Consider the following 16,382-nt stretch of genomic DNA (forward strand, 5'->3'; position numbering starts at 1 on the left):
AATCAATTTAATTTTATTTAATTTGTCAACAGAATGCCTTTTTAATTAATATGCATTAGAATATTTTGGTAAGACGCTCGGCAAGCATTCGTCATGATTTACTTTTTTTGTATATCGTACAAGATTTTCAGCAGTGGGACTATGGCATTCCCAATTAGGATATATTTGAGGTTAGGTTTTAGATAGGGGAGTTGCGATGTACCTGGGTATTAAGATCGAGTTACTTAACAAGGTTAACGTTTTATTTATAAATTGTCATCATTCAATAAAAGTACAGAGTGTGTATCACTCTAGGATGTGATGTAAATGATTATTTTACTGTAAAACAATATTATTTTCTTTAAATATTGAAAATGAATAACTGAAATCTCCGGCGTTTCTCGGGTTATAAGCAGAGTTTTTCGAAATCAAATGTAGACAGTGTAACATACCACATAATTTAAACGTCAAGAATGCAAAATTTCATTAAAATTATCAACATTCAGCTATAAGGGGTGGAAAAAAGGGATGGTTTTTCTAAATCTCATCTAGATAGTGATCATCTTCCCGTTTTGAAAGTCAAGTGTGCAAAATTTCATCAATCTTGAAATAGAACTTTAAATATGTTTAAAAAATAATCACACACCAGAGCACCCTTCTTTACTGAGAGATAATTTCGCATAAATTAGTCAATTTTTAAACTCTAAATCAAATGTGTGCACTGTGAAAACGGACTTTATCTGTTTTTACAATTCAATTGCTCGTTAAAATATTAATACAAACTTAAAATTATGTTACAAAAGTTAACAAAAAAGTAAACAAAATTTTATATAACAAGCTTAAACATAACATGCTTCCTAATTATTTGCATACTGATAAAACATCCTCATTCACAATTATCCTACTACAATTTGTCTAAATTTTAGGCTTCTCAAAACTAAAGTTATGTGCACACAATTCAGTGTATTTTTATAAAAGACTAACAATTTATAATAACCTACCAAAAAACATGAAAAAAATCCCCAAGTTTTGACACTTTCCGTAGGTTATGTGCTATTTATGTTATGAAAATGTATTTCGCTATTATACATTTTGATTGTATTTCCATTCTAATTTTGTATTTTCTTACCAGTTGTTTTAAATATTGCATACATCTAAAATAAGGATTCAAAAACAAAAACAAACGTCACATAATACAGATAACTAGTAGTATACAACACGTTGTTAAATTTCTCATTTTTGTCGCAATGGTTGTAATATTATTAAAGTCCCATTCTCTATAAACAAGAGAATTTGCAATTTCCTTATATCTTTTTCCCGTTCTCAAACCACCCGTCACCGCATAATCCCGCCAAGTATAAAGTTTATAAACCGGCAAGAGTAGACTCCCAGTGGTGGTGAACAGGAAATTAACTCGATCCACTCCGATTGGCATAAGTACGGGTATTCAATGCTTTCGAAAAACCAGAGATCATACAAGAGTGAATGTAAATTTTTAAATGTTCATTATATTTGTTTCAAAACAAAGAAAAGAAAATAATAATCAGGCGAATAGATTTTCAAAAACAACTAAATTGGCTAATAGTGAAACAGATGCTGACCTTTAACGCGATGATATATATACATAAAATAACAAACAACCTATTAACAAAATACCTCTCAAACAAAAGTATACACCACAAGGCATTCACAGACATAATACAAGTACTATGTGTTATGAAACAAGGCTTTGAAAAAAAGGCAAAGCCAATACACAAAATAGTTTACTATACAAAGAATGCGATATTATAATGCGCTGCTGGAAACTATAAAGTCTGTACTGATTTATAGATTCAAGCTGAATTGTCGGAGTAATATTAATCAAAAGAAAATATAATAAATAGTGAAAATTTAATCATGTATGTACGTAGGTTACAATGAATCAGACATTTGTAAACTTGGATGTACACATGGCTAAAAGAAACTTAATTAAAAAAATAAAAATCATGAAACTTATAAGCACACTTTTGAAAATTTAATTTTCCCGAAATTCATGTTATTTGTTAAAAATAAACAAATTAACCAAAACCATTTACATTCGTGTAGGTAGTGAGGAAGAAACTTCATACAAATTTATCTTGACAAACACCGCATGCTTCATTTACGTTCATAAATCATGTCATACATTCTCTTCTGTCACACCGACTAGATGGAGATCTGACTCAAGTATTTATCGTAATGTGTTCCTGAGGCTACTCAACGTCTTATGTTCTACCCACTTATTATTCCATCAGAAATCTTTAATCTTAATCTTTCAAATATACAAGCGTATTTTTTTATAATTATGTGGAACAAAAATTATACAAGCGTATTTTTTATAATTACATGAAACAAAAATTATACAAGCGTATTTTTTTATAATTACATGAAGCAAAAATCATACAAGCGTATTTTTTATAATTACATGAAACAAAAATTGTACAAGCGTTTTTTTTATAACTACATGAAACAAAAATTATAAGCCAAAATATGGCCTCTACTAATTAGCAAAAAAGATCGGTTTTACAGAGTGACTCTGCTATGATGTATGTGTTTTATATGGAAATAGTTATTAGTTAGGCATATTTTTGGGGGTGTTGAAACAAATATAAAAATGAAAAATTTAATATGGTATAGTACAATCAACATTTGAACGCAATTATGCAAGGCGGAAATACTTTTTCCATAGATACAATTGTTGGTACACACTAATTATTTTCATCATAAAAAATCAACATCTAATCATTAGCAAAAATTGTCATCGGTAGAAACTAAGACAGGCATGTTATCTCGACAGATATATCTTTATTTTAACCAGAAAAAATCATTCAGTATTGCTATTAAAAGTAAGTTTTCTCTTAGTTTATCTTCGTTTCTTTTTCCAACATTCAATCAATAATTATCAAACTTCTTTTTTTTAATCCGTAAATTTGGTTACAAATTTTATTAAAATTAATATTTTAAGAGTGTTTCTGAGAGTTTAAAATGTATAAATGTAGATTGAATGGTTTCTGAAGAGTCCTCTACCATTCTGATTCAGTAAAGGAAATGGAAACAACTGTTTCAACTGCAACCGTTCTGCTAATGTACCGTGCTGATACCATTCTTGTCTCTTTTAATGAATGTTTAATCACCGGGAAGATTAAAGCCAAAATAAAATAGGTCGGTTTCTTGTTTTCTTCATTTTTCATTAACCTCTTTTTGAGGAAAGTTTAGGTCTGGGATAAGACTCAATGTAAATTTTAATAATTATAATGTGAATTTTTACAATGTATCATTTGTTTATAGTATATGAAAACACTTTTTTGGTGATGGTATTGTACCTACCTACTTTTAATGGTTAAACATCGAATTGAAATCACATCACCTCTATAACAAGAACCATATTTTTGTTGTTTGTTTTTGGGGTGTTATGCCGAAGATGTGTGATCGGATGCGTTCGGATCTACCGGATCTGCCCTGATGATGGACACTGCAACGCTGTCCGAAACGTCGGCTAGGAGTTAGCGCAACACGGCATAACACCCCAAAAACAAACAACAAAAATGCTTTTGGCAAAATCTAAAAACTTATCTGAAAAACCATATTATTAAAAATTATATTTTATCTAAAATAATTTTAAAGAAAATTAAACTTTACGTATTGATGTAAATTCAAGGCAAATAGCGTGAAATTTTCATATGTAATCTGTCATTGTTTTGCTAAAAAAATATCAAATATTAAAAATATGGAATAAACTTCTAAAGTTCATATTTTTCAGTTAAATAACTTTCTTCACATCTAAAATAATTGTGGTCTATTACTACAGCGATACAAGAAGTATATATTACTTCTGTCCGGTTCCAAGTGCGGTGTACCTAGAGGAATTATTTTAAGCCCATCATTATTGGCGCGTTTCTGCCAAAGTTTTTAAATTTTGTTTTTTTTCATGATTTTTTTCACATTTACGTGTTTTAGAATATTGAAAAATAATACACTTTAACGTGCAAATTCGTTATTTTTTTCTTTATTTAATCAGCTAAATACAACACTGTCAACCCCGTATTTATTTTTAATCAATTATTTAGATCGAAAAATATTGTGTTTTTAACACGTCTCGTATCTATATTCGATTAAACAATGTCTGATTTCGAAATTAATTTTAGGTGCGTAAGATTAAATTTGCCGTGTTAACCATTTTTCCGGTTTACATTATATATTTTTTGGAAAATACACAGTTTTTTTCAGTATATTTGGACAATCATTGAAAAATATCACGTTTATAAGTTTAATTTTCTAATTATTTTTTTAAGTGAATACGCACAAAAGTTCCAACTGCTTCAAACCGTCTGAAACCAGTGAGACTATGCCATTTCGGGTAACGTTTCAATTCTGACTGGTGGACTTACACCAGGGCAATACTGAGACTATATTCTACACTGAAACTTGCCGCAAGTATATTTTATATTATTTTCAATAAATAAATTGTGAAATAAAACAAACTCATCAAATGAAATTTACTTGCGCACGCCGGGATTTGAACTCACCACCTTCGGATTTCTAGTCGAGAACCTTCACCTAAGTGAAAGGTAAAAGTAACGTAACTGGAAATCATAAAAATTAAAAAAACCAAATGTTCAAACTTTGGAAAAAATGCCCATTGAACAGAAAAAAAATTGCGTCGGTGATAAGAACAGTCAAGTATTTCATTACATCCCGCGTAACACGGTGAAAATATCGAAAGGGGCCAGTATTATCTTAAGAAAAGAAATAAATTGTTCGGATACCCAAAGGAGCCGTGCAATTTTGAAATTCTTTATTCTTTGCTCACTCAATTAAGAGAACTTGCTACCTTTTAAACCCAGCCATAAATTTGACTGGATTTATGCAATGAAAAAGAGCGAGCACTCACAATGGTATTGCCGCGGAGCCTTATTTCATGAACCGATCTCGAAATACACCTTCACCTGTACTGTTTCTGAATCAGAAATGACTTTCTCGCAGTAGACTTGGCGTTCTATCATTTAAGAATACTGATTAAAAACTATTCGAGATTATTTTTTTTAGCCCGGTTAGTAAATGATGAGTATGCTTCGAGTTTCTACTCAGACGGTTTGGGTGCAATCCTCTGCTACACAGAAAAAACATGATCTAAAATACTGTTCATTTATTAAAAATCTGGTCAAATTATTCGTTTTCCTGTTAAAAACGGGACTTGAGGCCGATAACGAATAATTTGACAAATTTCATAACAAACTATCAGTAAAGAACACGTAAGTTATGAGGAAGTCTGAACACATGTTAATAATAATATTTTCGCATCTCGTTAATTGTATTTTATTAGGAAAAGGCGTTGAACACGTGTTCAGATATATTTTTAATGAATAATATTTTATTTATTTTTCGGAATAACTTTATTGAGTAAAACCTCAAATTGTAATATTTAATTATTGAAGACAATATTGGCGATTTCTAAACGAAAATCTGAAACAGAAAAATCTAAAAGGATACGGTCATATGTAGGACTCGAACCCAGGACCCTTGTCTTTCCGGGACACCGCTCTACCAACTGAGCTTATGGGATCCTATCCCCCTCGGTCACTTTTAATTGTGTCATACCTCGAATAAGAACTGCCAACATTGTCTTCATTTTTTCACCGCACATTTTTATTGGCAACTATCTTTATGTATGATCCCAAGATTCAACCCGAACTAAATGCAATCTAGACAGCGTCTTTTTAGATAAACCTATCTTATTTTTTATTTTTAATGTGCGACATCTATTGACTTTTCTGCAAGTCTAGAATGAGTATTTATTTTTCGGAATAACTTTATTGAGTAAAACCTCAAATTGTAATATTTAATTATTGAAGACAATATTAGCGATTTCTAAACGAAAATCTGAAATAAATATATATATATCTGAATAAGAAATAACTATTTCAGTACCCGGAAATGGAAAACATTGTATTGTAGTAGCTATTTTAAACAGTTTGATAGTGCCTTCAGATGGCGAAACTAATTACACAGAATAATTTTTATTTAAATTAACTGTTCTATAAATTTAATAATAATATTATTGAAAATATAAAACATAAAAATTATTACTTCCCATTATTTAATTCATTATTTCCCATTTCCTGTTACTGAAATAATTGTTTCTCATTGTTATAAAATGATTCCAAGTGTTTTTTTTTTAATTATGTGTCCGTATTAAGTATCGTCGAGTGAATCTTGATATTTCCAAATTTATATATTTTTTAGTTTGATTTGTAACCAGGAAATGTTTGCTTTCTTTGCTAAATATGACGTAAAGAAATAATTTTGTAAATTCTAAAAATTGTAATCTTTGCATTTCTGGAAAATCCTTAATATTTTTAATTAGTCGGCATTGTTATTACGTTCTTGGAATATGATTATTTTTGTACAAGCATTTAGTATATCATTAAATATGTATGTCCTTAATATCTTGCCGTCATGCTTTTTAATTAGCTTGAAACAAAGAGAAGTTTTGAATTAAATAAAATAAAACAACAAATATTTGACTTATTTTTTCATAGTATCTACTTTTGCTGTGGAAATCGTAGAAATTGTGGAATCAATAAAATGTTTCAGATGATATAACATTAATTTTTTTGTATTTCTGCATTCATTATGGCGCAAAAATTATCATCATATCGGAAGATGCCTTCATTCTTTAGCAAATGGCGTATTATGTCATCCCGACTTTGTCTTTATTTGTTAAGTAAACAGAAGAGGAATTCACTTTGAAAAACCATGGATCGCTGTAAAATATAATGCTCAAGAATGCGAATAATTGTGTCAATATTTCTAAGAAATGTTCGGTCCATGATTTTAGCTCAATGTGAATTTTGTCGTCAATTCCCTAATCGTGTGACGCTTACTGGGTAAACACTGCGGCATATAGTCTGGGAAGTCTCTCGAAGAGACTTGGTCAACACGTGACAGTGGCAGACGTGGCCGGCTCCGGTGCGGCAGTATCTACAAACGTTCAAGAAGAACTTCAATCATTGGCAATACTGTTACTGTGACTGGTGAGCAATACAAAATCATGATCAACAACTTCTTGCTTCTAAAAATTGAAGAATTAGGTTCGGATAGCAGGATTCAGCAAGAATGTGCAAAAGCACGCAGAGCGTGATTAACAGTGGACATTCTCAAGCAAGCCTTTCCCGGCAACTTGAGTATGCTTTAATCTCTGCAAAATTGCTCCAATCGAACGTACTAGACATCTTTCTTTGGGTTTTTTTTTAAATCACGGGTCTAAACAAAGAAGCTATAGACTTTGGCGATCCTAAAATAGAACATCCGATGAGAAGTGGAGAATTTATAGCCAGAAATTTAGAGAAAAGTCATGGAAAATGCTGTGAAACGAGGCCGAATGTGCGTTAACTCTGGCGGCGACCACCTGACCGGGATTAGCGCGACTTAAGCATCTTAAATAAACATTATCAACAGAATAAGTATTTTTGTTACCAAAAAAAGTTACTGTCTTGGAAAATCGAGTGAGGACTTTTGCGCCATCTTGTATTATATTATAAGATTATTAGTCTAAAATAAGGATCACAGGACGAAGAAAGGAGTTGAGAGAACGATGCCAAAAATTGATTACATAATATACATTGCGTTACTGGGTTATACAAATGTATAAATGACAAACATTGGGGCGCGTTACTAAAATGTTGACACAAAATACATTGAGGAAGGTTATAAAATTGTGGAAATGAGATACATTGAGGTGGGTTACTTAAATGTGGAGATAATATACAGACAGGTTACTAAAATGTGTACATAATGCACATTGAGTAACTAAAATGAGGAAATGGGGAAAAAATATACATTTATGCTGTATACTAACATATGGACATAACACAAATTGAGGCAGCTTATTAAAATGTAGAAATGATATACATTGAGGCGGGTTACTACAATGTTGACATAATATACTTTGAAACAGGTTATTAAAATGTGAAAATGATATACATTAAGGCACTTTATTAAAACTTTAACAGCCGAGTATTAATTTAATTTCAATAACACATTATCAGCCGTTCACGCGATCGAGTTTCATGGTGTTAATTTTTAAAAAAATGTTATCAGTATCATCAGAAAGTGTACAAAATAAGTTAGAGATTTTTTTTTAATTTCAATTATGGTTTTTTTTTTGACTGATTTAAAAAAAAAAAGAACTTTATTTTTACAAATTATTATCCTAAAAAGATTACATCATTTTATACATAAAATACAATTACGCCTAAAACGATAATAGTTATTTGACAATATATCTTACAATATCGCTATTAAATCGTAGAAAACGCTCTTTTTTCTCTCGCGAGGCTCTTGGTAGAAAAAACGTCACGAGTGAGGCTCGTGAACGGCTGCTAAAGTGCTAAAATGTGGACATAATTTACATTGAGGCAGGTTACTAAAATGCGGAGCCCTAGCCATGCGAGCACAGCGGTCCAGCGCTGATAAGGGTCGGTCGTTAACCCGTTTGTCCGCCCGTATTGCCGATGATGCGAGATGAAATATTTGTCGCCAAAGGCAGAAACCAGTTTACAAAATTTTAGGTAGGTACCCATTAAAGAAAGCACATTTTTGCTACCTACCTAAAATTATAGGTAGGTACCTACGAGTATTAAAGGAAGCACATTTATAGTACCTACCGAAAATTGTAAGTAGGTACCTATTTAAGAAAGCACATTTATGTTACCTACATAAAATTGTATGTAGGTACCTATTAATGAAAGCTTATTTACGGTACCTACCTAAAATTTGAAGTAGGTACCTATTAAAGAGAGCACATAATGAAATATTTATTACTATAATATGGATAATGCTAATTATTTCTGGAATTCTGTATTCTTATATAAGTGTCTAAATGATTTGTTTCACTTTCAAAAATCTTTCCCTCAAGTGCCTTATTCTTAGAAATAAATTAATAACGTTAATTACCATGGATTAATTTCTATGATTAAATTTCATTTTACGTGATTTAAACATTTTTTTTCAGTGCAAAAGTATTCGTTTTTGCCTTGTTTTTTTTATTTAAAATTTACATTTAACAAGACTTAGTAGGTTCTGCCAATTTAAACAGAACAGATAACTTCATAATAATAGATAGATAGATATAGGTAGATACTATCACTGTTGTGTATATGTTTTTATATTTTTAAAACAAATTATTATTTTTATTGTTATCACTGTTGTCATTAAGTAAAATAAGTTTTTATCTTTTTTAAATATTTTTTATGTGAAAAGTTGCCATCGACTAACTACTGAAAAGTAGTTTATTGGAACTTTTCTATTTTTTTCTGTATTTTTATTTTATTATTTACTGTAATATGTATTTTTTTGTCTTGCTTTCTTTAAATAAAAAAAATAATAAAAAAATAAATAAAAAAAATGCATTTTTAAGTCAAAATGTCAAATTTCCGACTTTTCCGGTTTTCTTGCCAGCAAGCCCGACATTTTTTTAGTAAAAATAGCCTGATTTTTCATTAATTGCAAGAAGATATTTGTGCTGATTACACGCTTTTATGGGATATTTTTTAAATATATTTTTTTAATCCAGCATAACAGGGAGGATAGTGAAAAAATTTTTGCGACATGACGATTTTTATAAAGGTGCATTTAAGTGCAAATTTTAAGGTTTCAAGTCCAGTCTACTCCGTTTAATCTATGAACCAGAGCCTTTCCTGAATTGTAATTCCGGAACTGTGGGGAAAGTCCGGGGTAAATCACGATTTAATCCCTACTTTTTTACAGCCTCCACAAACGGATTAAAAGTCGTGATACCTTCCAGCGGCTTCGGATTATCAGCACCACGGTTCCTATTGTCCCAGGGAGTTTATCACACCTACGGCTGCTAAAATAATCGCATGTGACATTGTTGTGAATTCGCGAATTTCTATTAAAGGAATTTGCAGGGTTTATAGGTGCGGAAAGTCGGAAGTGGAAGTTTATTGAATTAGAATCTAAAGCTTACATTTTCAAAAACAAACAAACAAATTAAAGTTGATTTGAATACGTTTAAACTTACGTAAAGATACGTAAAACTGTGGTACATTGCTACTGTTCTTAAATAATTCTTCTCCCTTTCCTTGATGCTGATTGGAAGAGTCATTTCATTTTAAAAGTAACGTTTAAACTTCTGTTATATTTTAATGGTACAGTATATCAAAATACCGTCATAGAATGCACAACTATCAAACATTAAAATTTCTGTTGTGATATACCAATGTAATATTCTAAAATTATCTTTTCAGTACCTACATAAATATAATGAATCTATTCCGCCATTCTTACAATAGTTGATGAAGTGTGGTACCGCAAAAAATCTGTCTTTGTTTTTGGAAGCATTTTTCCAAATGAATTTTAGAGGTGTAACCCCAAAAAGACAACATAAAAAGTAACAAAAAATTACAATAACATATTCTTTATTAGGGGACAAACAATTAAAAACCTAATCATATATTTAAAGGATAAACGGTTAAATGGTATTTGTTGCTTTCATATTCCATGGCACTTTCAATAACTCTCTTGCAAATACTGCCTGAATTTCTTAATGCAAGGGAATAAGATCCCTGAGGTATATGTGTGGTAAAATCATGTATGGTTGTATGAAAAATGTGGAGATCCGCACAGAATGCAAGGCAGATGTTAGCGTAATGTTTATGATTTAAAAAGGGACGCTTAGATGGTTTGAACATGTAGATCAAATAAACGATAAAATGAGTGTAAGGAGAATATATAACGTAAATGTGAATGGTAAAAGAAGTGGGGAAGTTCATGAAGTCATGGAACGATCAAGTGAATCGGATGCTAGATTCGGGCTATGCCAAGAGTCAGAATGCTAGTAAGGAATGTGAATAATGTGAAGTGTGTGCCAAGACAGACTTGTTTGTCGTGATTGTTAGTTAGTTATTTATGATAAAAGTTATCCAATATCGTTTCGCTTGCTGAGCTTTGCCTGAAACTTCAGATGTTCATTTTAATCAAAAGTCATTCATATTTTTTCTGTGATCATTTTAAATGTTCATATTTTCATTATGTTTACGAGTATTATAAACAATATGTTTAAAAGTTTATAAAAAAACTTATTTATTTTCATGGTCAGATTAATTTAGCGTATAAATTTAACATATAAACCTGAATTAAACTTATAAAATGACTTGACCTATTTTCCTGTCTCGAGCGTTAGATCGAATGGCAAGAATACAAATGGACATGCCTAACTACTCGGTCATACAAATATATTGAATAGATGTTTCCTCGGCGAACCGTTACCGAAGATTCTTGATTGCAGAGAAGCTGGTATGGGAAAGGGGCAACTAGAGAATGAAGTGCATAAATTTGGGTCATTCACAAGAGAGAACTAGCGGCAGTACTTTGAGAAGTTCGAACTGCACTTCACAGCGTCGAGTCACGAACATTTCAGAATTTCAAATTGGAATTTTCTACTCAGAACTTTTTGGTCAATCTTACTCGTGATAGGGATTTTTTGTATATTACCAAATAAGTGCCCACAACTCTTTATGTTACCCTAATTTCGGAACCGTAGAAAAATGTGAGGGAGGGATAGAGAATTAATCACTAAAAACATTTAGAATTATGTTGATAGTCAGATTATTTTTTAATATGGCTAAAGAGTCAAGATTATTAGTCCCCATTTTGTGAAGTGAAATGAACTTGTGAAGAGAATGGAAGGATGAGTTTAATGAAGTATAATATGGACAAATATGATTTTAGATTTTCACGACCAAAAATATTTTTGTTATTTGTTTTTGGGGTGTTATTCCGTGTCGCGTTAACTCCTTCTTTAGCCAACGTTAATGTGCATCAGCACAAATATGTGTTAATAACACATCTGGTGATGGACACTGCAATGCTATCCGAAACGTTGGCTAAAGAAGGAGTTAACGCAACACGGCATAACACCCCAAAAACAAAGAACAAAAAAATATATATAATATGGACGTTTAGGTGTAAAACGAACGTAGTGTAAACCATTTAAAACAACTGTTGAAGTCCTAAGGTTGGGTTTTTACGACAGCGATTATGAGAGCGTATTTTGAATTGCAAACACATAAATTATTTTTCAACCTCCATCGTCTAGGGGTCATGCTCTCAACTAGGAATCCGGAGATAGAGAGTCAAATCCCGGCGTGTGCAAGTAATTTTATTCAATTAATTGGTGTTATTTCAAAATTAATTCATTTTAAATAATATGCAAAGTAGGTTAGTGTATTTGCGGCACGTTCATTTAAACGTTTAATAAAAGCCAATCAGTCAAAATTCAAGTTGGGAGGCGGGTATGGGTACCGCCGCCCCGGGAACTGCTTATTTCATAACGAAAACCCTTCCCATACGTCACTCCAAGTGGTTCGCTACGTTTGGTGACTTCGCAGGAGTGGCAGGGTTCATAAGGTGACGTTTGTCTAGGTCTTGGCTCTAGGCGGCGGAAGCGTTTTCCCACTGGATGAGAAGAGACTGGTTGAGGGAGACCTTTTGACCTCTCCTGCCAGACTCTCTCTCTCTCTCTCGACCAATCGCCTTGCACGAAGTATTCATACGTTCGTCAATCCTGAACACAATGATCCTTAGATTCATGCCCTGAGGGATATTTTTCTCAGGGCCTTCTGTGTGGAGCCTGTGTAAACAAGTTTAATAATTAAAAATTTTAAAACCTTTATTTTTTTACTACCACCCTTTTTCTTCGGCTTTAAATTTATTATGAAACCTCTTAAATTGCACAATACAAGCAGATTGATGGTTGAGTGTACTTACATTATGTTTTCTTCAAGCAGAATCAACAGTTTCAGGTTCCTCGCTCCGGGAAGTCATACGATAAAGTTGTTTATTTATTTTTACGTCTCCTGTTTAAGTCTCAGGTTTAATAAAAAACTAACTAACCTGATATTATTAATAATTATTAAAACAATACAACAGCAACTCTGTGGGAAATTTTTGTTTAATGTAGACCTTTCCAAGTGATTTAGGAAAGTGATTAATTGATTAGAAAAGTAACTAACTAAAAAATTACAGCTTTGATTTACATAGTGGGTGTTTTTTGTTTGCAATTTTAATTTTTAAAGCTTGATACTAAAAGTTATTTAAATATTTTTATTTTATTTTATTCAATAGTTTTTAAGTCTCAGAATACAATGATTGCACAATAATATCTTTGAATTGCTCAAGTAAGTTTAAAAAAAATACTTTTAGTGATTATTCGCAATACCGGTTACTTTAATTTCAAATATTCGTGATTTTTTGTGCACAAAGTCACCAAGTGAATTTAGTGTTGTTATTGTTTTTAGAAATAGGATGACTTTTAGTGAAATAAGCAAGGGCGCAAGATAACTAAAGCTAATTAGTTAGTTCATATGAAATAAGCGTTGACGCATGATGAGTAAAGCTAATTAGTTAGTTCATGTGATATAAGCGACGACAAGCGCCCTTGAGGTGATTTTGCACAAAAGCGGTTATAATATACAAAAATACTATACAGAACATCCAAGTATTATTATTATTATTAAGTAAAGCTAATAGTTAAGAGTATATGAAATAAGCGAGGGTGCATGATAACTAAAGCTAAATAGTTAGTTCATGTGAAATAAGCGAGGGCGCATGATAACTAAAGCTAAATAATTAGTTCATGTGAAATAAGCGAGGGCGCATGATAACTAAAGCTAAATAGTTAGTTTATGTGAAATAGGGTGCATGATAACTATAGCTAATTAAGAAGTTTTTGTACTCGACATCTTTAATAAGATTAGTTGTAAATATAATTCGCGAAAAGCTTATCTTATAAATATAATTGAATACGAAGTGGATAATTCGTATATGCGATAAATATTTAAGATGTTGACGACAACGATTTTGTGACTTATACCCATAGCAAAAATCGATTTAGGGATTTTAACACAGCTATAGTAGTTTTATTTATTTTAACTGTTTATCAATTGTGTGAAATTTAAAACACGCTTACTTATAATACATATTATGGGCATCTTACCCACCGGCCTAACAACAATCTTAGAAGAAAAATGAACGGATTTTATGTCGCTTAGGATGTTTAAAATATTATTTTGAAATATATTATCGAAATTGTGTGGTAGCAAAGCAGTGAAAAGTCACAAAAAAAGAGCTTTGGCGTCATGAAAATTGCACTAACTATTCTAGGTGAGATGTCTAAGTCTACGCAACGACTTTCAGCTTTGTCTTGAGCTATGTAACATAGCATTTTCGTTTGAAAGTGGATAAAATTTTAAAGAAATATATTAAATTGCGTTGAAATCTCTTACTAAGCCTGGTGGAAAAATTATGTTACAATAAATTTGACGTTAGTTTGTAGTAAGGAAAAACGGCAGAGCAATAAATGTGTGTTTTTTAAGTATTGTTTATTCGAGTACTGGTCAAATGGTCAAGTTTAATACAGTAAATAAGGAACAAACCCTCGCTGGCCGCACTGTTGTCATGGCAACGCAGCGTCTTCGCTAAAAGCCTTCGCATGACTGCCATCTATCGGACCTCTTGTAAAGCACATAAGCTCCGGTGTCGTCACTTTCACACAAAAAAAAATAATTACACCATTTTGCAACAACTTTTCACTGTAAGGCGTACCTAGCAAAACAATTCTTACACTTTCCAAATAAACTTATGTTAAAATCCTAATATGGTATTCTTATTATTTAAACAAATATTTTTTTTGAAAATCTTAAGCATAGTAAATTAATTGTTTGTTTTTATGTAAGGTTTTCTTTTTTGATGACAAAATTCATTGTATCAATATTTAATAAAAAAATTCGCAAAAAAAATACACAAAAAGTTGAATTTTTACGTTAAATGTAGCTAGTTATTAATCACTTCAAAAGATTGTCAAATTTAACATTTTTTAAGCACATTTTCTGTAAAACCACAAAAAGGAGCACATTTTTCAAGCTTGTATCTCGCGCAGCATCCGTCAAGTCGCACAGCGAAGCCTATCTCTAAAATAACATCGGCAAATAATTATTTCGCACTGGCAAAAACAAGTCTGCGTCCGCGTCCGTCAGTTGAACCATTCGAACAAAGACTGAGGTGGAAGTGGAATGGCCCAAGGAGGTACGAAGAAAAAAAACCACGTCAAAACAAAACATACAACATCCGAATTGTCGACGGGCCTTTCGATGGAAGATGACCGCACTGAATAACCCAACAAGGATTTCGAATGATCCCTACCAGCTATTTTTAGTACACATGATAACTATTTAAATCCTTCAAAATAACGTTAAGTAATCTAACCAACACCTAGAAGTTTTGTGAACAGTAGTACACGTATCAAAAAAAAATATTTTATTTAATTTATTTTAATTTTATTACAAGATAATACATTACAAAATGATAACAAAATAATGTATTATTCCCAATAAGTTTATAAAACTCATTTCGGGAAAGACAACATTAGAAAGGACAAGGCAAATAAATAAAATACATTAAAATAAATAAACGCAGATGTTATTATGGAGTACCAGAGAAAGATTGTTAGTCATTAATGAAACTGCTAAGGATATATCTTTTAAGAGCTTTTGTCAATGTTATTTTCTTCGTTGCCGGAAGTTTTAAATTACTAGGTAATGCGTTATATTGTTTATGTGCAATGTATTGAAGGAGTTAATTCCAAATTTGGTCGTGTAAGTAGATGACGATAAATGTATTTGATTTTGTGATCGTGTTTTGTGCTGGTGTATGTCAGAATTAAAGACTGGTTTAGTGTTGGTGTGTGAGGAGTGTTGAATTATTTGTAGAATGGCAGTTGTGATGTTATACTTTGGCAGGACTGTAAAAGGAAGTATTTGTGTCTGTGAGTATATATCTTTGACATGTTAAAGTACGTTTTTAATTTTCTTATTTGATAAATCTAAACCACAATTTCCTCTAAAATCATGAACCGATAAAATTTACTGAACAAAATCTGATAAAATTATTCATTTTCCTAATAAAAACGGAACTGCAGGCGTTTAGCAAATGAATTGACAAAGTTCTTAACAAAGTATCAGTTAAAAACCAATGTTTTATGAGGACGACGGAACACGTGATCATACAAATACTGATATTGATATTGACATACTGATATTGTCGCATTCCGTCATAAGATTTATTAGGAAAAGAACACGTGCTCTCGATTTATTCTGAATGACTAATATTTTATCGGGAAATCAGCATGCCATCATTTTTTTAACAGGATCATTATTTTCCGTGTAAGCACAGACTTAAATACCTTCCTTATTATTTATAAACCATAATATTTATATTCGGGTACATTTTAAAAAGCTTCATATAATGAAGTATACAACTTGTCCAAAGAAACGTTTCTATCTCAATAAGAATTCTTTTTCAATTTT

At 31.4% G+C, this 16,382-nt stretch overlaps 1 protein-coding gene across 2 annotated transcripts in view; it reads right to left on the bottom strand.

Annotated features, from left to right (window-relative positions):
• Positions 1 to 15,045, bottom strand: part of LOC149422943 (EGFR adapter protein-like) — a 311,323-nt gene extending 296,278 nt beyond the window's left edge. For both annotated transcript variants that reach the window (XM_089632386.1, XM_089632385.1), the window contains exon 1: positions 14,454 to 15,045. In XM_089632386.1, coding sequence (XP_089488512.1) covers positions 14,454 to 14,477 — 24 coding nt within the window. In that variant the 5' untranslated portion in view covers positions 14,478 to 15,045. The remainder of the gene's footprint in view (positions 1 to 14,453) is intronic.
• Between the last annotated feature and the right edge of the window lie 1,337 nt (positions 15,046 to 16,382).

Source organism: Hesperophylax consimilis, chromosome 6 (genome assembly GCF_061612785.1).
Source record: "Hesperophylax consimilis isolate HC1 chromosome 6, BYU_Hcon_1.0, whole genome shotgun sequence".
Classification (NCBI taxonomy): Eukaryota; Metazoa; Arthropoda; class Insecta; order Trichoptera; family Limnephilidae; genus Hesperophylax; species Hesperophylax consimilis.